At 39.2% G+C, this 25,533-nt stretch overlaps 1 protein-coding gene and 1 non-coding gene across 3 annotated transcripts in view; one reads left to right on the forward strand and one right to left on the reverse strand.

Moving 5' to 3' along the window:
* LOC138983927 (centriole and centriolar satellite protein OFD1-like) overlaps positions 1-25,049 on the reverse strand; it is a 62,998-nt gene extending 37,949 nt beyond the window's left edge. For both annotated transcript variants that reach the window (XR_011463201.1, XM_070365789.1), the window contains exons 1-9: positions 24,724-25,049; positions 24,374-24,472; positions 18,144-18,344; positions 15,701-15,769; positions 15,582-15,612; positions 14,974-15,012; positions 6,429-6,536; positions 4,775-4,911; positions 4,289-4,462 (exon numbers count right to left, since the gene is read on the reverse strand). Coding sequence is in view for 1 of the 2 variants with exons in the window: in XM_070365789.1 (XP_070221890.1) it covers positions 4,289-4,462; positions 4,775-4,911; positions 6,429-6,536; positions 14,974-15,012; positions 15,582-15,612; positions 15,701-15,769; positions 18,144-18,344; positions 24,374-24,466 (852 nt within the window). In the remaining variant the exon portion in view is untranslated. The remainder of the gene's footprint in view (positions 1-4,288; positions 4,463-4,774; positions 4,912-6,428; positions 6,537-14,973; positions 15,013-15,581; positions 15,613-15,700; positions 15,770-18,143; positions 18,345-24,373; positions 24,473-24,723) is intronic.
* On the forward strand, positions 3,246-3,351 carry LOC138986616 (U6 spliceosomal RNA). The gene has a single exon (XR_011463420.1). It is a non-coding gene; the product is annotated as a U6 spliceosomal RNA (small nuclear RNA).
* Positions 25,050-25,533: the final 484 nt, after the last annotated feature.

The raw sequence follows: 25,533 nt of genomic DNA on the forward strand, positions 1-25,533 counted from the left end.
CTATCTTCTTTTTTTGAATGGTATTGAAGTTTAGATGATTTATCATGCTATGTTAATTTCTGCTGTAGAGTAGTAACTCAGTTACACAAATGTATCTTTTTTATATATTTTTTCCATTATGGTTTATCACAGGATATCGAATATAGTTCCATGCCCTATACAGGAGGCCCTTGTTGTTTATCCATCCTATATATTATGGTTTGAATTTGCTAATCCCAAGCTTCCAGTCCATTCCCACCCTCTACAACCTTGGAAACAAGTCCATTCTCTTGTGTCCATGAATATGTCTCACAGACATGTCCATTTGTTTTGACTGGTGATAGAAGCAAGGTCCGATGCTGTAAAGAGCAATATTGCATAGGAACCTGGAATGTTAGGTCCATGAATCAAGGCAAGTTGGGAGTGGTCAAACAGGATATGGCAAGAGTGAATGTCAACATTCTATGAATCAGCAAACTAAAATGGACTGGAATGGATGAATTTAACTCAGACAACCATTATATCTACTATTGTGGGCAGGAATCCCTTATAAAAAATGGAATAGCCATCAGTCAAAAGAGAGTCCGAAACACAGTACTTGGATGTGATCTCTGAAAGGACAGAATGATCTCTGTTCATTTCCAAGGCAAACCATTCGATACCATGGTAATCCAAGTCTATGCCCAAACCAGTAACGCTGAAGAAGCTGAAGCTGAATGGTTCTATGAAGACCAGAAGACCTTTTAGACTAACATCCCCAAAATATGTCCTTTTCATTATAGGGGACTGGGATGCAAAAAGTAGGAAGTCAAGAAACACGTGGATTGACAGGCAAATTTGGCCTTGGAGTATAGAATGAAGCAGGTCAAAGGTTAAGAAAGTTCTGCCAAGAGAACGCAGTGGTCAAAGCAAATACCCTCTTCCAACAACACAAGAGAAGACTCTACACATGGATGTTACCAGATGGTCAACACCGAAATAAGACTGATCATATTCTTTGCAGCCAAAGATGGAGAAGCTCTACACAGTCAGCAAAAACAAGACCGGGAGCTAACTGTGGCTCAGATCATGAACTCCTTATTGCCAAATTTGGACTTAAATTGAAGAAAGTAGGGAAAACCACGAGATCATTTAGGTATGACCTAAATCAAATCCCTTATGATTACACAGTGGAAGTGAGAAATAGATTTAAGGGACTAGATCTGATAGACAGAGTGCCTGATGAAGTGTGTATGGGGGTCCATAACATTGTACAAAAGACAGGGATCAAGACCATCCCCAAGAAAAAGAAATGCAAAAAAGCAAAAGGGCTATCTGAGAAGGCCTTAAAAATAGCTGTGAAAAGAAGGGAGGTGAAAAGCAAAGGAGAAAAGGAAAGATATACCCATTTGAATGCAGAGTTCCAAAGAATAGCAAAGAGAGATAAGAAAGCCTTCCTCAGTGATCAGTGCAAAGAAATAGAGGAAAACAATAGAATGGGAAAGACTAGCAATCTCTTCAAGAAAATTAGAGATAACAAGGGAACATTTCATGCAAAGATGGGCTCAATAAAGGACAGAAATGGTATGGACTTAAGAAGCAGAAGATATTAAGAAGAGGTGGTAAGAATACACAGAAGAACTGTACAAAAAAGATCTCAAGACCCATATAATCAGGATAGTGTGATCACTCAACTAGAGCCTGACATCCTGGAATGTGAAATCAAGTGGGCCTTAGAAAGCATCACTATGAACAAAGCTATGGAGGTGATGGAATGCCAGTTGAGCTATTTCAAATCCTAAAATGTGATGCTGTGAAAGTGTTGCACTCAGTATATCAGTAAATTTGGAAAACTCAGCACTGGCCATGGGACTGGAAACGGTCAGGATTCATTCCAGTCCCAAGGCAATGCCAAAGAATGATCAAACTACTGTACAATTGCACTCATCTCACACGCTAGTAAAGTAATGCTCAAAATTCTCCAAGCTAGGAGTCAGCAATATGTGAACTGTGAACTTCGGGATATTCATGCTGGTTTTAGAAAAAGCAGAGGAACCAGAGATCAAATTGCCAAAATCTGCTGGATCATAAAAAAACAAGAGAGTTCCAGAAAAACATCTATTTCTGCTTTAGTGACTACACCAAAGCCTTTGATTGTGTGGGTCACAATAAACCATGGAAAATTCTGAAAGATGGGAATACCAGACCACCTGACCTGCCTTTTGAGTAACCTGTATGCAGGCAGGAAGCAACAGTTAGAACTGGACATGAAACAATGGACTGGTTCCAAATAGGAAAAGGAGTACATCAAGTCTGTATATTGTCACCCTGCTTATTTAACTTATATGCAGAGTACATCATGAGAAACACTGTGCTGGATGAAGCACAAGCTGGAATCAAGTTTTCTGGGAGAAATATCAATAACCTCAGATATGCAGATGACACCACCCTTATGGCAGAAAGTGAAGAACTAAAGAGACACTTGATGAAAGTGAAACAGGAGAGTGAAAATGTTAGCTTAAAGCTCAACATTCAGAAAACTAAGATCATGGCATCCAGTCCTGTCACTTTCTGGCAAGTAGATGGGGAAACAGTGGAAACCGTGGCTGACTTTATTTTGGGGAGCTCCAGAATCACTGCAGATGGTGACTACAGCCACAGAAATTAAAAGATGCTTACTCCTTGGAAGGAAAGTTATGACCAACCCAGACAGCATACTAAAAAAGCAGAGACATTACTTTGCCAACAAAGGTCCATGTATTCGGGGCTATGGTTTTTCCAGTGGTCATGTATGGATGTCAGAGTTGGACTATAAACAAGGCTGAGCACTGAAGAATTGATGCTTTTGAATTGTGTTTTTGGAGAAGAGTCTTGAGAGTCCCTTGGACTGCAAGGAGATCCAACCAATCCATCCTAAAACAGATCAATTGTAAGTGTTCATTGGAAGACTGATATTGAAGCTGAAACTTCAATATTTTGGCCACCTGATGCGAAGAGCTGACTCATTTCAAAAGACTCTGATGCTGGGAAAGATTAAGGGCAAGAGGAGAAGGGGATGACAGAGGATGAGATGGCTGGATGGCATCACTGACTCAAAAGACATGAGTTTGGGTAAACTCCGTGAGTTAGTGATGAACAGGGAGGCCTGGCATTCTGAGGTTTATGGGGTTGCAAAGACTTGGACACGCCTGAGCAACTGAACTGAACTACCATTTCTCACTTAAGTGATATCATGCGGTATATTTCTCTTCCTGACTTCGTCACATATCTTAAAGATGACATTGTTAGTACTCACTTTAACGGCACATATACAAAAGTAGAATGACACAGAGAAGATTAGCATGGCCCCTGCAAAAGGATGACTTGCATATTTGTGAAACATTTCATATTTTTTCCTAGTTTAGACACTTCAGTTCAGTCGCTTTGTTCATAGTGATGCTTCTAAAATCCACTTGACTTCGTATTCCAGGATGTCTGGCTCTAGGTGAGTGATCACACTATTGTGGTTATCAGGATCATTGAGACGTTTTCTGTACAGATCTTCTGTGTATTCTTGCCACCTCTTCTTAATATCTTTTCCTTCCGTAAGGTGTTTGCCATTGTTGTCTTTATTGTGACCATCTTTGCATGAAATGTTCCCTGGTATCTCATTTTCTTGAAGAGATGTCTATTCTTTCCATCTAAGTGAGGCCAATTCCCAGAACTGCTTATACAAAACTTGCAGAAGGGTTGTAATTACCCTTCAATAACTGGGTCTTCTTTGGAGAAATGTCTGTTTAGTTATACAGATGGCTAACAAACACATGAAAAGATGCTCAACATCACTCATTACCAGAGAAATGCAAATCAAAACCACAATGAGATATCATTTCATGCCAGTCAGAATGGCTGCAATCCAAAAGTCTACAAGCAATAAATGCTGGAGAGGGTGCAGAGAAAAGGAAACCCTCTTACACTGTTGGTGGGAATGCAAACTAGTACAGCCACTATGGAGAAAAGTGTGGAGATTCCTTAAAACCTGGAAATAGAACTGCCTTATGATCCAGCGATCCCACTGCTGGGCATGTGCACTGAGTAAATCAGCAGCCATTTCATATCTTGGATCCTCTCCTCCTGCTGTTAATGAAGCCTCAAAGCTGCCACTTCTTTGGTATGACTTTCTTCCATTCCCAAATGATACCATCTGCAGTCCCTTCCATCCACCCATCTCAGAGGATGGGTGCCTGCATATCCTTTTCAAGTCCCCTGCTCCACTTGCATTCTTGACCCCAAGAACTACTGAAGAGATAGCCCAGAAATAGCCACCCAGTAAATGATTTTAGAATGTTACCTCCTGGTGCTTTTGAATTCTCTCAAGGGCCATCTTTTCACGAGATATAAGGGTCTCAGATTTTGCTTGATAAGCTCTCTCCAATTCGTTCCGGAACTCAGCTAATTCCTTCTCACACTTACTTTTCTCTTCTGTTTTAATTTTCTCTATTTCAGTATCTTTAAAGTACTTTAACTGCCAGTTGATGGGAAAAAATTGTAAATATCAATAACTACAGTAAAGATACAATAACAAATTTTCTCTATTAACACTGTCTAAATATATTTAGCTTATTTCATCTTCATGTTACATCTCATCCATTACAATTCTAGGGTGTGCTCAGAAGCCATAAAGAAATGATATTATCTGGAAAGAGAAATAATATCCACAACAGTATAGTACCACATTCATTAGTAAAGATTTTCACTATTTCTCCATATACCAAAGGTGAAGACATTAAAATTTGAGGAAAAATATCACTCTTGATGATAACAAGATAAATCTTACCTCCTGATTCATTTCTGCCCGTAGCTGCTGTTCTATTTTCCTCTTACATTCATTTAACTTGACTTCTAAGGATTCTAACTTTGGATGTTGAAGACAAGCACCAGCAAACTCATTGTCAATAAGCTGAAGCTTCTCCACTGCCAAAGAATGACACAGTATATGAGGTCAGAGAGACATGTGTAGGTGAGCAAACAGCCAGAGCTCTGTTCAAACACAGAGTATACTCAGGGAAAAGTGTAAGGATGTCTGCCATTTTACTTATTAATAGAAATGCATCCAAAAAAGTGAGAGTGTTTAATGGATGGACAGATAAGTGATGAAGCAGGTATAACAAATTTCATGGCAGCCTCAAGATGTACAAGTGTTTGCTGTAAAGCTTTCAACTTTTCTGAATATTTGAGAATCCTTATCATAAAATATCAGGGGAAAAGAAAACAAAAAATATACTTTAAGTCAGAGAACAGTGGCTTTTCTTTCTTATGTTAAAGTGCCATGGGAGAGGGCTCTTTCACTGCACTGACTCACACTTTCAAAACATTGACCCTAAGAGGAATCAAAGATGTTGTGTTTCACTTCCTCTACTTCACAGATTAGGAAACTGATGCCCATCCAGTTGAAGGGACTTCCAGAAGGCTATGCAGCTACATAATGGCACCAATGGGGCTAAGGCCAGGACTATGATTGTCTCACATTCCAGCAGTCTTTTCAGGAGACCCCCAGCTCTCAAAAAAACTGTGGATTTGAAACCAACCACACCACACACTGCATACCTGGCCCTCTCATACAGTCTTAATCAGTGTAACACCAATATTGCCAAAAAGTAGGCAGAGGAAAAAATAGCTGGCACAAGCAGATTAAAATATGTGCTCAGTCATGTCCAACTCTTTGCAACCCCATGGACTATGGCCTCCAGGCTCCTCTGTCCATGGGATTCTGCAGGCAAGCATACTGGTGTGGGCTGCCATTTCCTCCTCCAGAGGATCTTCCCCACCCAGGGAATGAATCCATATCTCCTCTGTTTCCTGCACTGCAGGCAGATTCTTTACCACCTTAGTCATCAGAAATCAAACTATTGGCAGGTATGTCTCTGACTGGCAAAATGTTACACATGGTTTCCATCTACTTTTTTGTATTCTACAGAAGGCGTATAACTCAGAAAAGGCTCCAGTTCACAGGCCAGAAAATGTGGACTCCAATATCAGCTCTGATCCAGACAGGGCATTGCCAAGTTGTCCTTCCTCAAATGATCTTAGGTTTTTAAATTATAAAATGCAAGGATGGCCCACTGACTTTTCTAGTTCCCTGCAAAGTAAGTAGTCTATCTTCCCACTTTAGTAGCTATAAAATAAAGTAAGATGAGACACAGGGAAGAACTTCCCAGTCAAGAGAGATTCAACTGAACAAACAAGGAAGTGGTCCTCTGGATCCCCATGTGAAAAGCGTAGCCCTGGTGGTCATGAACAGAGAAGCAGCCCTGGAGAGCAGCTTCTAGTCCCTCCGAGAGAAAATGAGCAATGATTCCAGAAAACATGTCACCAGCAGCCTATATCCCTCTCAGTGAAGCAACAAATACATAATACAGTACATCAGATCATCACATTCACTGTAAAAATAAAATGGAAGAAATGTAATTATGGACGAAGATCACAATTACCAAGAGAGTCTTCGATGGGAAATGTTGAACTTGTCTGAGTTTCCATATTGCGACTCTCTTTACTTTGATGAAATTCTGCCAATTCTTTCAGAAACATAATAAGAAAACCTGAAAAGCACAAAGTATATATTTTTGTTTCATAACTTTCTTTCATTCAACCATTGTTCAATCACTGCTTATGCAATCTTGAACTTATAACATTATCTTTCTCACATCATGTATCCTTTAAGAATAACTTCTGAGAAACGGCCTTTCCAGACATGGAACAACAGACTGGTTCCAAATAGGAAAAGGAGTACACCAAGGCCATATATTGTCACCCTGCTTATTTAACTACTATGCAGAGTACATCATGAGAAATGCTGGGCTGGAAGAAGCACAAGCTGGAATCAAGATTGCTGGGAGAAATAATAACCTCAGATATGCAGATGACACCACCCTTATGGAAGAAAGTGAAGAACTAAAGAACCTCTTCATGAAAGTGAGAGGAGAGTGAAAAAGTTGGCTTAAAGCTCAACATCCAGAAAACAAAGATCATGGCATCTGGTCCCATCACTTCATGGCAAATAGATGGGGAAACAGTGGAAACAGTATCAGACTTTATTTTTCTGGGCTCCAAAATCACTGCAGATGGTGATTTTAGCCATGAAATTAAAAAAAGGCTTACTCCTTGGAAGGAAAGTTATGACCAACCTAGATAGCATATTCACAAGCAGAGACATTATTTAGCCAACAAAGGTCCATTTAGTCAAGGCTATGGTTTTTCCTGTGGTCATGTACGGATGTGAGAGTTGGACTGTAAACAGCTGAGTGCCGAAGAATCGATGCTTTTGAACTGTGGTATTGGAGGAGACTCTTGAGATTCCCTTGGACTGCAAGGAGATCCAACCAGTCCATTCTAAAGGAGATCAGTCCTGGGTATTCATGGGAAGGACTGATGCTAAAGCTGAAACTCCAGTACTTTGGCCACCTCATGAGAAGAGTTGACTCATTGGAAAAGACTGTGATGCTGGGAGGGATTGGGGGCAGGAGGAGAAGGGGATGACAGAGGATGAGATGTCTGGATTGCATTACCAACTCAATGGACATGAGTTTGAGTGAACGCCAGAAGTTGGTGATGGACAGGGAGGCCTGGTGTGCTGCGATTCATGGGGTCACAAAGAGTCGGACATGACTGAGCGACTGAACTGAACTGAACTGAAGCATGATATCAAACATGAAAATAAGAACTTATATATGGCATGAAAGAACAAAGTCAAAAGACAAATGACATATTGGAAACAAGTATTTGCCATAATATGAAGACAGAGGATTAATTTTTGTAGTATCAAAAAGCTTTTACAAATCAGTACAAAAATATAAAAATAGGACAAGGACAAACTTTATAGGTAATAGTTTTAATGTCAAATAAACATGAACAAAATCATAAATAAATATGAATTAATACTATGACTAGAAATACTAGAAAGATACTATTTTCTCAATAGATGTATTATCAAAGTTTTAATCTTACCACTAAAAGTGTTGGCAAGGGAGCAGGAAAGCAGGCATGCTCTTTCACTCAGGAGGGAAATGGTCAGTGTTTATGGATATTCAAAATGCAAGTGTCCTTTAACCCACTCTCTGAATTTATAGAACTAGACTTTCTCAAAAGTGTATACCACCGTACACCACACACTTCTAATGGCAAACCCCTATCAACAGGGGGGGTTAATTAAATACATTTAAAAAATATAATTAGTCTAAGTACACAGCTAGATAAAGATATACTGGTGGATAAAGGAAGCAAATTGCACTACAGTATAATGATTCCATTTATGAACATATGTGCTTTAATTACATATAGACTTTGATCCCCATAAACTAAATGCTCATAGGATATACAAGAAACTCTTCATTCTAGGTACCAGCAGAAAATGAAATTAGACTATTGAGACTATTTTTCTTTCACTTTATACCTTTCTGAATAGTTTGAAGCTTTTTTCTTTTAAGCCATGCCACGTGGCTTGTGAGTTTTTAGGCACCTAACCAGGGATTGAACCCAGGTCCCCCACAATGGAGTCCTAACCAGTGGACCACCAAGGAATTGCCTGAAACTTGTTTTTTTCTTAAGTTCTGAGTATAAATCTTGTAAGTTTTCAGTTTATGCACAAGGTTTCCTCTGCTACCCCAAGCTCCTCCCCCTTGGCAACCACAAGTCTATTCTCTACATCTGTGAGGCTGTGTCTGTTTCATAGATAGGTTCAATCGTGACATATTTTAGATTTCACATAAGTGATATGACACAAGGAACTGTTTTTTCATTTCTCCTACTGTAGGTATAAACTTTTCTTTCATATTCAGTGCCTTGTAACTCTTCTCTCTCATCCACCCACTTCTGACCATTTCCTCTGAGCCTGTTCTCACCTCATCCCCCTCCTCATGCTGAGGCCAGATCTTGGCTCCCTCTCCAGGAGGTCAACATTTGGCAGAAACTTTGAGGATCTTGCAGTAGGTCATCTGTAGGTATTCATTATTCCACCTCAGCACTCTAATGCTGTGAGTTCTGCAGCTCTTTCCACAGGCCCCTAATTAGTTCCACTTCCCCCTTCTCTCCTCCACATCCCCTCCCCGAAGAAGGATATGGCTAGTCTCCTTTATCCATTCATTTCTTGGTGTCAGTATGAACCCCTACTTTATACTTTGGTAATTATAATTCATAGCTAATTCTATAACTCATTTATATAACTCAGCCATTTTTCTTTTTGTTGTTGTTGTTGCTCCTGGTGTTCCAGCTTTCTTTTGCCTTCAGGAGCACTTACATTGTAAATTTTTTCTTAAGCATTTCCTTAGGTTCTGGAACTATAATGGGCTCCAAGTTCATTATATTGGTTAGCCTCTGCCCCATTCCTGGAATCAACCACTGTTGCAAGGAGCCCTGGTTTCTGATTATTACAGAATGGTACTAGAAACTGTATCTTAGTTCTGCAAACTGGGCTTGAGGTGTGCTCACTGCAACTGAGATGTCACTGCTTCTAGCCCCTCAGCCTGCAGAGTTAGGAAATATGAATGTATATTAACCTATGCATACATACTTATTTATAAATATCTCTATGTCTCATCTGTATCTATGTTAAATTAAACATGAGTTCATATTGATGTCTCCAACGACACCATTACCATATGTATCATCTTAGCCTGTTGTTTATCTGTAAGTTCCCACCTGGCTCCCACCATCTACTATTCACTTTCTTTATTGTTCAATTCCAGCCCACACGTATAACGGTTTCAGAATTGTCAACCAGCACCCCCATGAGAAGTTAACTCTCATCTTGACTACATAACCTTTATATAGTTCCTTCTGCATTCAGTTGTAGTCTTCATCCCTTTCTAGAGTTACCCCTTCAGTGAGGTTACTACACTTATATTGTTTTGTCACAAGCAGCATTTCATCCTGAGATCACCTGACTTCCTACATTTGCATATACTAAGGTTCACACTTTGTAAAGCTCTACAGGATTTGACAAATAGTGCCATGTATTCTACCATTATAGTAATCTTTCACCACCCTAAAAAACATCCTATGCTTTCTATCTTCAACTTCCTACCCCTTCCCTCCACATCCCTAGAAACCACCTAGCAGCAAGGTGGTCAGGTGTGCTGACCACTCTAGCTTTGCCTTCCTCAGAATGTCACATATATAGATTCTTAGACCGTGGCCTTTTCAGATGGGCTTCTTACATTAACAACACAGATTCGTGATTCATTTCTCTCTCTGCATGGCTTGATAGTCATTTCTTTTAGCTGAACAGTATTTCCCAGTTTTGATGTACCATATCCTGCTTATCCATTCCCCTACAGAAAGATATCTTGTTTGTTTCCAGTTTCTGGCAATTGTAAATAAAGTTGCTATAAGCAATTACATGCAGTTTAAGTCATTTGGGTAAATACCTAGGACAATGATTGGTGGGTCACCTGGTAAGTCTATGTTTAGTTGTACCACCAAACTACTCCCTGCCCCCAAGCAACTATACCATTTGTCCCACCAGCAATGAGTAACAGCCCCTGTTGCTTCACATCTTTCCAGCATTTAATGTTGTAGATGAGCTGGATATTAGCCATTCCAATAGGTACAGAATGTTACTTCATTTCTGTTTTAATTTGCATATTATTTGTCTAATAACAAATAATATGGAGCATCTTTTGATATGCTTACTTGCTGTTTGCATATTTTCTTTGGAGAGTTATTTATGCAGACCTTTGCTGATTTTTTAACTGATTTGTCTTTGTTGAGTTTTCAGAGTTCTTATATATTTTTGACATAAGTCCTTTATTGGATGTCTTTTGGCAATAACTTCCCCCATCATTATTTGTCTTTTCACTCTCATAGAAATGCAATTTTAAATTTTAACAAAATCTAACTGGTCAATTTTCTTTCATTTAATTACACTTTTGATGTCATATCTCATCACCAAAAACCAAGGTCACAAAGATCTTCCCCTAATGTTTTCTTCAAGAATTTATTATCATTTTGTGTTTTACATTTAGATATATAATTCATTTTCATTGAATTTTTGTGTAAGGTGTAAGGTCTGAGTCTAAGTTCATTTTTGTGCTTATGAATGTCCAATTGCTGCAACACCACTTGTTGAAAAGACTTTCTTCCAGTAAATTGCTTTTCCTTTTGTCAAAAACTAGTTGACTGTATTCAGTTTAGTTCAGTTGCTCAGTTGTGTCTGACTCTTGCCGACCCCATAAACCGCAGCACCTCCCTGTCTGTCAACAACTCCCAGAATTTACCCAAATCCATGTCCATTGAGTCGGTGATGCCATCTAACCATCTCATCCTCTATCATCCCCTTCTCCTTCTGCCCTCAATCTTTCCCAGCATCAAGGTCTTTTCAGATGAGTCAGCTGTTCACATCAGGTGGCCAAAGTACTGGAGTTTGAGTTCCAACATCAGTCCTTCCAATGAACACCCAGGACTGATCTCCTTTAGGATGGACTTGCTGGATCTCCTTGCAGTCCAAGGGACTCCCAAGAGTCTTCTCCAACACCACAGTTCAAAAACATCAATTCTTTGGTGCTCAGCTTTCTTTACAGTCCAACTCTCACATCCATATATGACCACTGGAAAAACCATAGCCTTGACTAGACAGACCATTGTTAGCAAAGTAATGCCTCTGCTTTTTAATATGCTGTCTAGGTTGGTCATAACTTTCCTTCCAAGGAGTAAGCGTCTTTTAATTTCATGGTTGCAGTCACCATCTGCAGTTTTCCTGGAGCGCCACCTACCCTGCCACCAGCAAATAAAGTTAGCCACTGTTTCCACTGTTTCCCCATCTATTTGCCATGAAGTGATGGGACCGGATGCCATGATCTTAGTTTTCTGAATGTTTGAGCTTTAAGCCTACTTTTTCACTCTCCTTTTTCACTTTTATTTGGTTCTCTATTCTATCCCACTGATCTATCATTTTTTCGATCACAGATATGGACTTTAACTTCGGGAAAGAAAAGAACCAGTGTCCAAATTCTCCACCCAGCTATTTTCTCTATACCATTTATCTTTGAAAGAACAACTAGGGGTGGGACGGATGTGTGAGTGGAATCTAAGGGAAAGTACCAACAGACACAGTACCAACATCCAACAGATCAGCATCCCCTAAGTATAGATACAGTTAGATAAGACCAAAGATCTCTGTCAGGAAATATACAGCAGTCAGGTACAAAACATTTTCCTACATGTTTTCTGATGGTCTCAGTTTCTTTAGGCTAAAGAAGCTCTAGTGTTTTGTCCTCCTGATGCAAAGAGCTGACTCACTGAAAAGACCCTGATGCTGGGAAAAACTGAAGGCAAAAGGAGAAGAGAGGGGCAAAGAAAGAGATGGTTGGATGGCATCACTGATTCAACAGACATGAATTTGAGCTAACTTTAGAAGACAGAAGACATAGGAGACTTGTGTGCTGCAGTCCATGGGGTCGCAAAGTGTCACACATGACAGTGACTGAAACAATAACAATTTCTTAATTAGAAGTCACCAATTTAAAAATAATTTCATTGTAAGAGTAGCTATTTTACTGTTAGCCCAGAGTTTTATGAAAATTATGCCACTAGCATGTGTGAACTGGAGAAGGAAATGGCAACCCACTCCAGTGTTCTTGCCTGGAGAATCCCAGGGATGAGGGAGCCTGGTGGGCTGCCATCTATGGGGTTGCACAGAGTCGGACACGACTGAAGCAACTTAGCAGCAGCAGCAGCAGCATGTGTGATGTGTCTGTAACTCAGTTTTTCTGACTTTCAGGGATTTTACAAGGATGCTGGGTGAAGCTGACCAGACATCTTTCTGAACTAGAAAGAATCAAAGAGCATGTTTAAAAGTTAAAGCTATTTTTAATAATATAAATACCTAGAAATAAATGGATTAAACCCTTTAAAGCCTCTAATTTCTTTCTGAATTAGTTACACTACAGATAGGAGCTAATTACTTAGATGTGTGCTGTCCAACGTGACAGCCAGTAGCCACATGTAGCTATTTAAATTATAATCTCAGTTCTTCACACTAACCACATTTGCTCAATAACCGCAAATGGTTAGTGGCTACCATATCAGAAACCACAGATTCAGACATTCCCATTATCACAGAGTTATATTAGACATCACTGCCTTAGAATCTACAACCTTTGATCAAGTACCATCCTCAACTTCAGTAAGGGTGAGCTACTTTGCAGGTTATCTAGAGTGCCTTGTGATCCAAATATTATATACAGGATGGAGAAACAACAAGATCCTACTGTACAGCACAGGGAACCATATTCAATTATCCTATAATACTGGGTATGTGGGAAACAATATTAAAAAGAATGTAAATGGCACCCCACTCCAGTACTCTCGCCTGGAAAATCCCATTGATGGAGAAGCCTGGTGGGCTGCGGTCCATGGGGTCGCTATGAGTCAGGAACGACTGAGCAACTTCACTTTCACTTTTTACTTTCATGCATTGGAGAAGGAAATGGCAACCTACTCCAGTGTTCTTGCCTGGAGAATCCCAGGGACGGAGGAGCCTGGTAGGCTTCCATCTGTGGGGTCGCACAGAGTCGGACACAACTGAAGCGACTTAGCAACAGCAGTATGTTTAACTTTTCTGTATAGCTGAAATTAATAGAATATTGTAAGTCACCTATACTCCAATAATACAATACAATAAAGCAGAAATAGAATGTCTTGTAATTTAATTTACTTATCCTCAGCTAACATTACTTCCAGGAGACCAGGAAGTTAAGTTACAGACTAATGACTGGCAGAAAGTACTCAAATGTTTGCCAAAGACTGATGAATCAATGTTCTAATGAGCATGGTAGCAATGCTGGCAAAATCCAGGAGCACACCAACATGAAAGGGCCATTACATAATATGTTACAGATTTTTTGAAAAGCTCTAAATAATAGTTAGGCAACACAGGCAGGTTACCAGCTTATGTTCATTCATACTACCAAGTCCATCAAGTCTAGCCCATGGCCTGGCAACCCACAGAAGTTGTAAAGGGAAAAAGAACCTCAGATTTCATCCTTCTGTGTAGGAAAAAATCCACCTCTTTCACCTCTCCACTCCCTGTCAGCCTCCTTGGCTTTTACACAGAACGGGGCACCACACTTCACTCCCGGCAGCCCTGCTTACCTGAAGTGTGGGGGTTTCTCCCCACATCAAGCCATATTCTTATGAGGCCAGCTGTGTGTCCTAAAATTTAACTTAATTCTGACATTGTCTACCTGGAGCTAGGACCTGATGCCATGGGTGAGGGGTCTCACTCCGACAAGACTGATTCCCCACCCCTCTTAGATACAATACTGCTTCAGATGCCAGCCCCCAGGCCAGGTTGCCACCTGTGGTTCTGAGCAATGGCTATCAATAGGAGATGCCACCCTCCTCCGTGGGCTTGCTGAACGTGTCAGAGCAGCACACAAAACTCAGTGAAGCTCTTAGACTTGGTAGTTTATTAAAGGACATAATGAAACAGCTGAACAGCTGAATGGAAGTACTGCACAGGAGCCAAGCAGAAGCCTGGAATTCCATGCCTTCTTCAGGCATGCCACTCTTCCAGCACCTCCACCTGTTCACTGACCTGGAAACTCTCTGAACTCTATACTTTTGGGATTTATGAAAACTTCATCACAATGCATGATTCATTATTAACATCATTTTTAGTCCTTCTCCCTTCAACAGAATGGGGGGGGGGGCGGGTAGGCAGGGCTGAAAACCCCAGGCTTCTAATCATGGCTTGGTCTTTTTGGTGACCAGTCCCCATCCAGGAGCATACCCAGTGCTGGCTCATTCAAACAGAAGACACCCCTATCCCCTAGGAAACTACAAGGGTTTCAGGAGCCCTGTGACAAGAACTGAGGTCAAAGACCAACATGAGAACAAGAGCTGCTCCATATATTCCTAGTGGATTACATGGGTTTGCAGAGCTGTGTGTAGGAACCTGGGGGTAGAGATCAATATATATATTTTTTCTATTATCTCAGAGTAGTTGTACTTCCCAGATGGCGCTAGAGGTAAAGAACCTACCTGCCAATTCAGGAGACTTCCCTGGGTCAGGAAGATTGCCTGGAGGAGGAAATGGCAACCCACTCTATTATTCTTTCCCAGGAAATCCCAAAGACAGAGGAGTCTGGTGGGCTGTAGTCCATAGGGTCACAAAGAGTGATACATGACTGAAGCGACTTAGCATCAGATTTATATAAACACTTGATTACAAAAATAACATACAACATACAGTTCATTCTTTAAGCAAATATGAATACACAACTCAATACACTGGACTTGTGGGATGTCTAGGATACAAACACACCTAAACATTGTTCTCTTTGTTTTGGAAATGTTCCATACAGTGGTTATCTTTAAAAAAACTAGCTTTCAAGCTGTTTGTAGGGCTCTTGATGCTATCTCTAGTTTTCTTATTTGAGTAAGAGCTATCTTAAAAGGTTGAAAACTAGGGGAAAAGATCCACATTTGTCAAAACAGATGAATGATTGTATTTAAAAACGTATCGCTAACAAGGAAAATCAAATGATTCAATGTAAATTCCCTATTCTTCCACCTAAAAATTATTAGCTTCATATAAAAAAACACATAACAAAAATGTTCCTATTCTCCACAAAGATGAAGGCTCCTACCTTTTTGGTTTTCTTTATCAAATCCTGAAATCTGTTAAAAGAAAACAGTTTATTTTCATTCAACTATTCAGTTTTTATTAACAAACCAAAGCAGGTTATTAAAAACTAAACAATCCTACCAGTGACTTGTAGAGACTGGATTCAGGACTGATTTTAAAAAGATGTAATAGATTCTGCATAGTAAATACCTTAAAAAAAAAAGCACACATATTTTAACATCAATGATTAAGTCATTATCTGAGATGTTTCTGAATTTTAAACTAAAAATCATAGTTCAAGTTAAATAAGATTGTAACTATGCTAGTAACATAAAATGTTACTACTATTAAATAAATTACACTAAACATTGAGGTCAAAAGGATAAAATTTCTCTTGATCATGTAATTAACCTCCAAATAATTCACATAAAGCATAATATGCCTAGAGCTTGTCTGGTGGCTCAGTGGTGAAGAATCCACCTGCCAATGTAGGAGACACAAGTTCAATCCCTGATCTGCTAAGATCCCACATGCCATGGAGCAGGTAAGCCTGGAGCAGCACAACTACTAAGCCAGTGCTCAACAGCTCACATGCCACAGTCACTGAAGCCCACGGGCCATAAAGCCCATCCTCCACTAAAAGAGAAGCCACTGCAATGAGAATCCTCATGCCAAAACAAAGTAGCCCCTGCTTGCCACAACTAGAGAAAAGCCAGTGCAGCAGTGAAAACACAGCATGAAAACAAACTTAAAATTAGATATATATTTAAAAAATGATATGCCTGACAGAAATAACAGAAATGGTTAATGACTTACAGCTGACTCTCAAATATCTGAGGCACCATGAACATATGAGTGTATTCCAGCATCTCTCAATTACAATGAAGTTTTAAAATTACTATTGCTTCAAAATGTAAATAAAGTAAGTTTTTACTCTATTTAAAACAATGAATGTTTAAAACTATTTTAGATATACCTATGGTCAAACATTTTGAGTAAATTAAAAAAATATATTTATTTTGGTTGTACTGGGTCTTCACTGTTGCACAGGGGCTTTCTCTGGTTGTGGCCAGTGGGGGCTATTCTTTACTGCAGTGTGCAGGCTTTTCATTGCAGTGGCTTCTCTTATTACAGAGTATAAGCTCTAGGGCTTGGGGGCTTAGTTGCTCTGCATGCTGGATCTTCCCCAACCAAGGAAACGAATATGTCCTCTGTACTGGCAGGTAGAGTCTTAGTCACTGCACCATCAGGATAGTTCCTTGAGTAAATATTTTTCACATGTATTTCTATTACCATATGTATTGCTTATTATCTCTACCCTGAGGACACTGATATAATTTTCAGTTGGTTTTCCTTTAAAGACAATATTTTATACTATAGAAACCTTTAAGTGTGTGAACTAGATCAATGTTATAACTATGTGATTATTATTCATTCAAGCAGCAAAATTGTGAAATATGAGAAATTTAGATGGAAGGATCAAAAAAGAATTCCTAATGCTGCTAAAATTTAGTTGTTAAATATACTGTATTTATTCATTATTGATTTAGTATTTATTTGGTGGTGCTGGTGTTAGCTGTGGTATGTGGGATCAAGTTCTCTGAGCAAAGATTGAACCCAGATTCCCTGCATTGGGAGCATGGAGTTTAAGGCAGTGAACTACCAGAAAAGTGTCTATACAAGGCATCTAAATTTTAAGTTTTTTCCAATAATAACACTATTGTTTTCTTAAAACTTCTGAGTATCACACTTTTGGGCAATTATGGCCCAGATAAACAGCAAAAACACAGGGACAACCCCAAGACTGAACCCTAATGTAAACTATAGACTTCAGATGATAATGATGTGCCAATGTAGGTTCACTGAATGTAAAAATGTACATAGTAGAAAATGCTGGGGTTGAGGGGCTGTGCTTGTGTGGGGTCAGGGAGCAAATGCACTGCTTTTTTGCTGTAAACATAAATTGTTCTAAAAAATTAAGTCTATTAAAAAAAAAAGAGGAAATTTCCTATATCTGCTTTTAAAAAAACCAAAGTGTAACTATTATGTTCAATGGTTGGTAGAGAGACAGTTAAAATCATTAGGAAAAAGCTATTTTACTATTGAAGAACTCCACAGGCTTTTAGAAATTATTCTTCTCTTATGTAATCACAAAGAGGACAAGTATCTGACCAGACTGTAGCAGAGTCAAGAAAGCACATTGTAGACCTAAATTAATGCCCTGTTGCCACTTACAAATCATATGAACTTGAGTAAATCATCTCATTTCTCCAGAGGCTGGATTCCACCTAACCCATCTACCATCTGCAAAGTGACCAGCAGTGCCAGTCTCATGACAGATGTTCAACATAAATGGCAGTCTGGGGGTCTCAGACTACATGGAATGTCAGGTCAATTCTAGCTCTAAAACATCACAATTTTATAAAGACAAAACAAGATACCAAGGAATTGGTAACAATGTTATATTTCCTATTCTTTTGTCACCTTATACTAAATGCATGATGTAGTTTGAAAGATAGACCCAGCTATCCAGGGAGCACTTAGCAATTTTCTGAGAAAAGTTCAGAAAAGCAAAAGGTGTTACCTTTTCTTTTGCCAAACCACTTTCGGGAAAGAAGACAGAAAGTGAATACTCATAGCCACATCTCTGTAAGTGACTGGCTACTAGAAAGTTGGAGGCTTCTATTAAGAGGCAGCTTTCTTCCACTGAGATGGATGGGGACTGCATCTTGCCATTCAGTGCAGGGTCCATCAGTTCATGAATCAGCTGGTTTCTGACTTGTGTCTAGAACAAATACATAAGTGAAACAAGAGAAAAAATAATTTCAGCAGGATTTCCACTGGAGGTTCACAGATTTGTCACATAAATTAGAATCTTTCCTTTTATTTCCAGAATGGTTCAAGATCCATGGCCAAAATTTAGAAATCTTTTCTTGCACTCTGTCTTACACTGTGAGACAAACAACCCAGTGGGTTCTGAAAAGAGCAGTTTGAACTGGTGGTGAGCTACAACGTGGTGAGACTCATTTCACTTTTCAGTTACGGAACTTTTCATTGTGGTTTCAAACATAGGAGAAAACTTGGCTACTAAGCCCCTCACCTTTCTGTGGATAATTGGAGGATATGAAATTAAAATGTTTAAATATTAAATATTAATAGGATTATATATGTTAAAGTATGTTGATGAAAGAAAAATTAGGTTCCCAAAAAAATAATACACGCAAGAGAGAAATCAATAAAACCACAAATGCTTATTAAGATTCATTTTCACATGGACTATTTATAATTCAAGACACTGTGAAACATAATTTCCCTCTATTTTACAATAAGAAAATTTTAGGCTAAAGGTGGCTAATTTTCTCAAGGTTATAACATGAGTATCATTGTTTATCTGGATTTTAAGAAAAATCCCCTAAATTATTCAAACTAGTGGGTTTTGCTTTAACTGTTTTCCACATAATCTGAAAACATACAACTGGGCCGAGCTTAAGAATACACACACTGCCTAGATTCATGGGGCTTAACAGTAAACAATATCTAAGAAATTCTTATTAAAAGAATAAAAAGAATAAACCAACGGAGTTCTTGGTTTATTACATCTCTTTCTTCTCTTCTTTAGCTAAAGAGTAGAAAGTATATGGTGAGTGTAAAACAAAATTTATTATATGTACATTTAAAATTCTATTGTAAACAACACTTCTACACAAAACAGAATATACACATTTTGCTTCATCTGATACTAAGTTACAGCCTTTATCATCAATAAAATTTAATGGTCTAATTCAACATAGCAAGAAGAAATATATTTAGATCCAGCTTAATTAAAAGGATTTAAGGTGTCTTGCAAACAAGTACTGAAATGGGTAAGAATTAAATGAAGGACATATGCAGGGTAAAGGAAAAGAAGAGAAGCAAACAGTGGAATGACATTACAGATGAATTTCCATCTAGACAAACACAAAAGTACACCATATAGCATTTGTTAGAAGGAATCCAAAAAGTGGCTGGGAGGCTTTCCAGAAGCCAGTGCAAAGAGGGAAATCTATTCAGAATTCAAGTGTGAAATGTCCCCAAAGTAGAAATAATGACAGAGCACTCACTAAAGATTTTACCTATTAAAAACTTCTCCCTCAAAACCACAGGGGAATTCGGGTTTTTTGAGCATGAGTCACCTGTTCTCCTAACTTGGCCCTGCAATCAACCTTTCTCTAATTTAAAAAACAAACAAACAAACAAAACCCCAAAAAACAAACCACAACTATTCCCAACTATTGTGGGAAAGAGGGGAAGTGGGAGAAACAAGAGTTATAGACCCTAAGCACATCTCTCATGAGTTGACAGAGTATACAACCATGATTACTCTACCCGGAAAGGATCTCATTCAGATTCAACAGACAAATCAAAAGTTTTTCAGATGAGCAAAAGCTAAGAGAATTCAGAACCACCAAATCAGCTTTACAACAAATGTTAAAGGAACTTCTCCTGGCAGGAATCACAGGAGAAGAAAAAGACACAAAAAAACAAATCCAAAACAATTTAGAAAATAGTAATAGGATTACACATATGAATAATTACCTTGAATGGAAATGGATTAAATGCTCCAACCAAAAGACACAGACTGGCCAAATGTATACAAAAATAAGAGCTGACTCATTTGAAAAGACCCTGATGCTGGGAAAGATTGAGGGCATTAGGAGAAGGGGACAACAGAGGATAAGATGGTTAGATGGCATCACCGACTCAATGGACATGAGTTTGGGTAAACTCCGGGAGTTGGTGATGGATATGGAGGCCTGGCATGGTGCAGTTCATGGGGTAACAAAGAGTTGGACATGACTGAGTGACTGAACTGAACTGAACTGAGAAACAAATAACAACAGAAACACAATGACCCAAACTTTATAGCACACAACAAAAAGCAGTTAAAAGAGGGACATTTATAGCAATTCAAATCACTTCAAGAAACAAGAAAAAAACTCAACGATCTAAACTTACACCTAAAGCAGCTAGAGAAAGAACAAAAGAATTCTGATGCTAGTAGAAGAAATCATAAAATAACAGAGCAGAAATCCCTGAAGTAGCACCAAAATGACAATAGCAAAGATCAATTAAATAATAGCTAGTTCCTTGAGAAGAATAAAATTGATAAACCTTTAGCCAGACTCACTGAGAGAAAAAGAAAAAGGATTCAAATCAAAATTAGAAATGAAAAGTTACAACTGACTCTACAGAAATACAAAGGATGAGATTACAAGCAATGACAACCTAGAAAAAATAGACAAACACTTAGAGCAGTACAAACTTCTAAGACTGAACCAGGCAGAAATAAACAGATCAATGACAAGTAATAAAACTGAAACTGTAGAATCTTCCAACAAAAGTCCTGGATCAGATAGCTTTACATACAAATACTATCAAACATTTCGAGAAGAGTTAACACCTATCCTTCTCAAATTTGTTCACAAAGTTGCAGAGGGAGGAACAGTCCCAAACTCATTCTACAAGGCCACTATCACTCTGATACTATAACCAGACAAAGATATCACAAGAAAATTACAGCCACTATAACACATGAACACAGATTCAACAATTTTCAACAAAACACTAGCAAAAAGAATCCAGCAACACATTAAAACAATCATACATAATGATTAAGTGGGATTTATCCCAGGGAGGCAAGGATTCTTCAATATACACAAATCACTGTGATACACCATATTAACAAGCTGAAGAATAAAAAAGCATATGCTCATCTCAATAGATGCTGGAAAAGTTTGACAAATTTCAATACCAATTTATAATAAGAAAAATACTCTCCAGAAAGTGGGCATAGAGGGATCCTACCTCAACATAATAAAGGCCATATACAATGAATGCACAGTAAACATCATTCTCAATGATGAAAACATGAAAGCATTTCCTCTAAGATAAGGAATAAGAAAGGATGTGCACTCTTGCCACTATTATGCAACATAGTTTTGGAAGTCCTTGCCAAGGCAAATAGAGAAGAAAAATACAAGGAATCCAAATTTAAAAAGAAGTTAAACTCTCTCTCTGTTTGCAAATGTACCATACCTAGAAAATCTTAAAGATGCCACCAGAAAACTCATTGATTATGAGAGCTAATTAATGAATTTGGTAAAGTCATAAACACAAAATTAATACACAGAAATCTCTTGCATCTCTATACATTAACAATGAAAGATCAAAAAGAGAAATTAAGGAAACAATCCCATTTACCAATGCAACAAAAAGAATAAAACACTTAGGAATAAATCTTTCTAAGGAGGCAAAAGGCCCGTACTCAGAAAACAGTGACGAAAGAAATCAAAGATGACATAAGATCAGTTGGAAGAATCAATATTGTGAAAATGACTATAATACCCAAATAAGTAAAGCAATCTTGAGAAAGAAAAAAAGAATTGGAGGAATCAGGGCCCCTGACTTCAGATGACACCACAAAACTACAGTAATCGAGACAGTACAAAACTGGCAGAAATACAAAATACAGATCAACGGCACAGGATAAAAAGTCCAGAGATAAACCCACACACCTATCACCACATAATCTGTAAAAAAGGAGACAAGAAAATACAGTGGAGAAAAGACAGTTTCTTCCAAAAGTGGTGCTGGGAAAACTGGACAGTTATATGTTTTTAAACACAAAATTATAACATTCTCTAACATGGTACAGAAAAATAAACTCAAAATGGGTCAAAGACATAATGGGTTAATTAACACTATGTTAGTAAAACTCTTAGAGGAAAACGTAAGCAGAACACTCTTTAACATAAATCACAGCAAGATGTTTTTTGACCAACCACCTGGAGTAATAAAATTTTTTTTAAATTAACAAATGGGGCCTAATAGTAAAAACTTTTGCAAAGCAAAGGAAACCATAAACAAGATGAAAAGACAAATCTGGGAATAAAAGAAAATATTTGCAAATGGATGGGTTGTGCAGTTCAATAGCAAAACAACAAACAACCCAATCAAAAAATGGACGAAGATCTACATAAACATTTCTCCAAAGAAGACACACAGATAGTCAAGAAGCACATGAAAAGATGCTCAACATGACTAATTATTAGAGAAATGCAGATCAAAACTACAGTGAAGAATAAGCTAACACTGGTCAGAAGGACCATCTATGTGGGGCTTCATAGAACCATTAAGTTTCAGCTTCTTCTGTTTTAGTGCCCATGGAACAGACCTGGATTACTGTGATGTTGAATGGCTTGCCCAGGAAATGAACAAAGATCATTTTGTTGTTTTTGAGATTGCACCCAAGAACTGCATTTCTTACTCTTTTGTTGAGTATGAGGGTTACTCCACTTCTTTTAAGGGATTCTTGTCCTCATTAGAAACAGACCCCGATGCTGGGAAAGACAGAAGGCAGGAGGAGAGGGGGACATAGAGGATGATGGTTGGATGGCATCACCAACCTGACAGACATTAGTTTGAGCAAGCTTTGGGACTTGGTGATGGACAGGGAAGCCTGGTGTGCTCCAGCCTATGGGGTTGCAAAGAGTTGGGTACAACTGAGTGACTGAATTGAACTGATTGATGATGATATCAGTTTCCATCAGCCCTGGGATTATAAGTGGGAATCCCAAACTGCAATCTTTGAAGTCTCACCCACGGAGCAGACTCACTGCCTGGGACCTCTTCCCAACTGGTACTCCAAAAGTGCTATGACATGGGACTTCCAAGCGCTGTTTAAGTCTGGATGTTGGTCAAAACCCAATTTGATGATGTATTCCCTGCTATTCCTATTTTGATTTTCTTTTAATGTTAGTATATTAAATGAAAGCTAGATAACTTTCTAATAAATATTTGTATTATTTACTTGTATACAACAAGTGTCTTATTTTGTTAACAAATCCTTTGAACCTGTGATGAAAGTGAAAACTTCAGCAAAAGATATGTTCTTAAAAACAAAAACCACACACAGGAAAATGATCACCACTAAAGTTTACACTTAAAGAGAGAACTCAGAGAAAAATCTTTTGTTCTGCCTCCTCCATTGTTTTTGTATCTTAGAAATACTTCAGGTAGAAAACATTTGAACTAATCCTACTCCCTGCTATTAATCGATACATGAAATTTATTAAGAAATATTTGCTGTGCAAGGGTTCATACCTTTCAATATCTTTTAAAGAATTTTCTCATTACTCAAACTTTTCTACTGTAATTAGTCCCTTAATGTTTTCTACATGCTGTCAATATCCTCCATTCAAATGTAACTATTACAAAACCATTTGATTCAGGAACCACTATAACTGATTTTTAAAACAAACAGAGTCAGACACGACTGAAGCGACTTAGCAGCAGCAGCAGCAGCAACAATCTTACTAAAGGAGAAGGCAACGGCATCCCCACTCCAGTACTCTTGCCTGGAAAATCCATGGAGGTAGGAGCCTGGTAGGCTGCACTCCATGGGGTCACTAACAGTCGGACACAGCTGAGCGACTTCACTTTCACTTTGCACTTTTATGCACTGGAGAAGGAAATGGCAACCCACTCCAGTGTTCTTGCCTGGAGAATCCCAGGGATGGGGAACCCTGGTGGGCTACCGTCTTATGGGGCCACACAGAATCGAACACGACTGAAGCGACTTCGCAGCAGCAGCAGCAACCTTACTAAAATGTGTTTACTGTTTGATGATTAAAGAGTGAACAGAGCAATAAAAGTCACCAACACAATCTGTGTATCATGCTATTTTTAACCCCCAAGACGTGGATGTATTTACATGTGTACCACCTGTTACAGGTTACACTTGTAAAACTTACATAACAGGACTATAACTGATACCTTGAGTGTGTCCAGTATACCTCGATCTGTAAACGTCTGGTACAGCTTTTTGCGAAGTTCATCTTGACTCAACACATCAGATTTAAGGGGCATGACGGACTAGAAAAGAAATGGTTATGGGTTACCCAGAGGGCAGAGGAGATGTTAACTTCTGCAGACCAGTGGTCTCTAAGGAAGACTTCAGAAGTCCAAGGGGAAAAAGGTTAGGGTTAGGAAACAAGTTGGAGAAGGAAATGGCAACCCACTCCAACAGTTCACGGGGTCGTAAAAGTCGGACACGACTAAGGAACTAACACACACAACAGAAACAAAGGCTTCACTTCCACCGAGGAAGGTGCCGCTGTACCTACCTGAGCTGTCAGGCGTCGACTTCCTCCGGATCCCTCCCCACCGTGTCCTGCCGTGCCCCGTTTGCGTCCGAACGTGGGACGCAGGCTCTGGCTTAGGGCAACACCTGCCTTCACACCCTGGCTCTGTCCCAGAGGATGGGGAGGAACAAGGTGAAGCTTCTGCCTTGCACTCCTAACTAGGAACTCAGACAGAAACGCACACTTCTTGGCGGTTCTGGCCGGTGGGCTACCTATGGCCCACGCGCCCCTCTAACGGGTAGGAACCGGAAGACAGAAGACTAGACAAAGTGCAGCAGCGGCCGGAGTTCGCGCGGCTCAGAACTTATCCCACCCGCCCCGGAAGTCCTTCGAGCATAGCAGCTACAGTCTGGGGCTCTAAGGCGCAGGCGCCAAGTTACCTAGCTGTGCTGCCGGAAGTTCAGCCCACTGGCGAAGGCGGTATCACGGAGTCTGGCGTGCTGTGCTTCCGCAGTGTCCACAGGGAAGCCAAGGAGCACGGGTTGATACCCGGGTAACAGACCGGTCATTTTAGTTGCCAGTGTCTCTAGGAGGGTGGAGCTAGTAGGTGATTGGTGCTCTGGGACTCGGGGGAAGTGCCTTTTACTGCGTGTCAGCCTTTTCTTCCACTTCTGTCCCACTCATCCTTACCTCATGGACATTCAGTCTGTACACGCGACTACTTAGATGCTTTGCTTCTTCTAATACCTTTCACTGGGTCACGCAGCCCAGGTTTTTAATTTGTTTTTAATTGAAGGATAATTGCTTTTTTTTTTTTTTTTGCTTTATAGAATTTTGTTGTTTTCTGTAAAA

Source organism: Bos mutus, chromosome X (assembly GCF_027580195.1).
Source record: "Bos mutus isolate GX-2022 chromosome X, NWIPB_WYAK_1.1, whole genome shotgun sequence".
NCBI lineage: Eukaryota > Metazoa > Chordata > Mammalia > Artiodactyla > Bovidae > Bos > Bos mutus.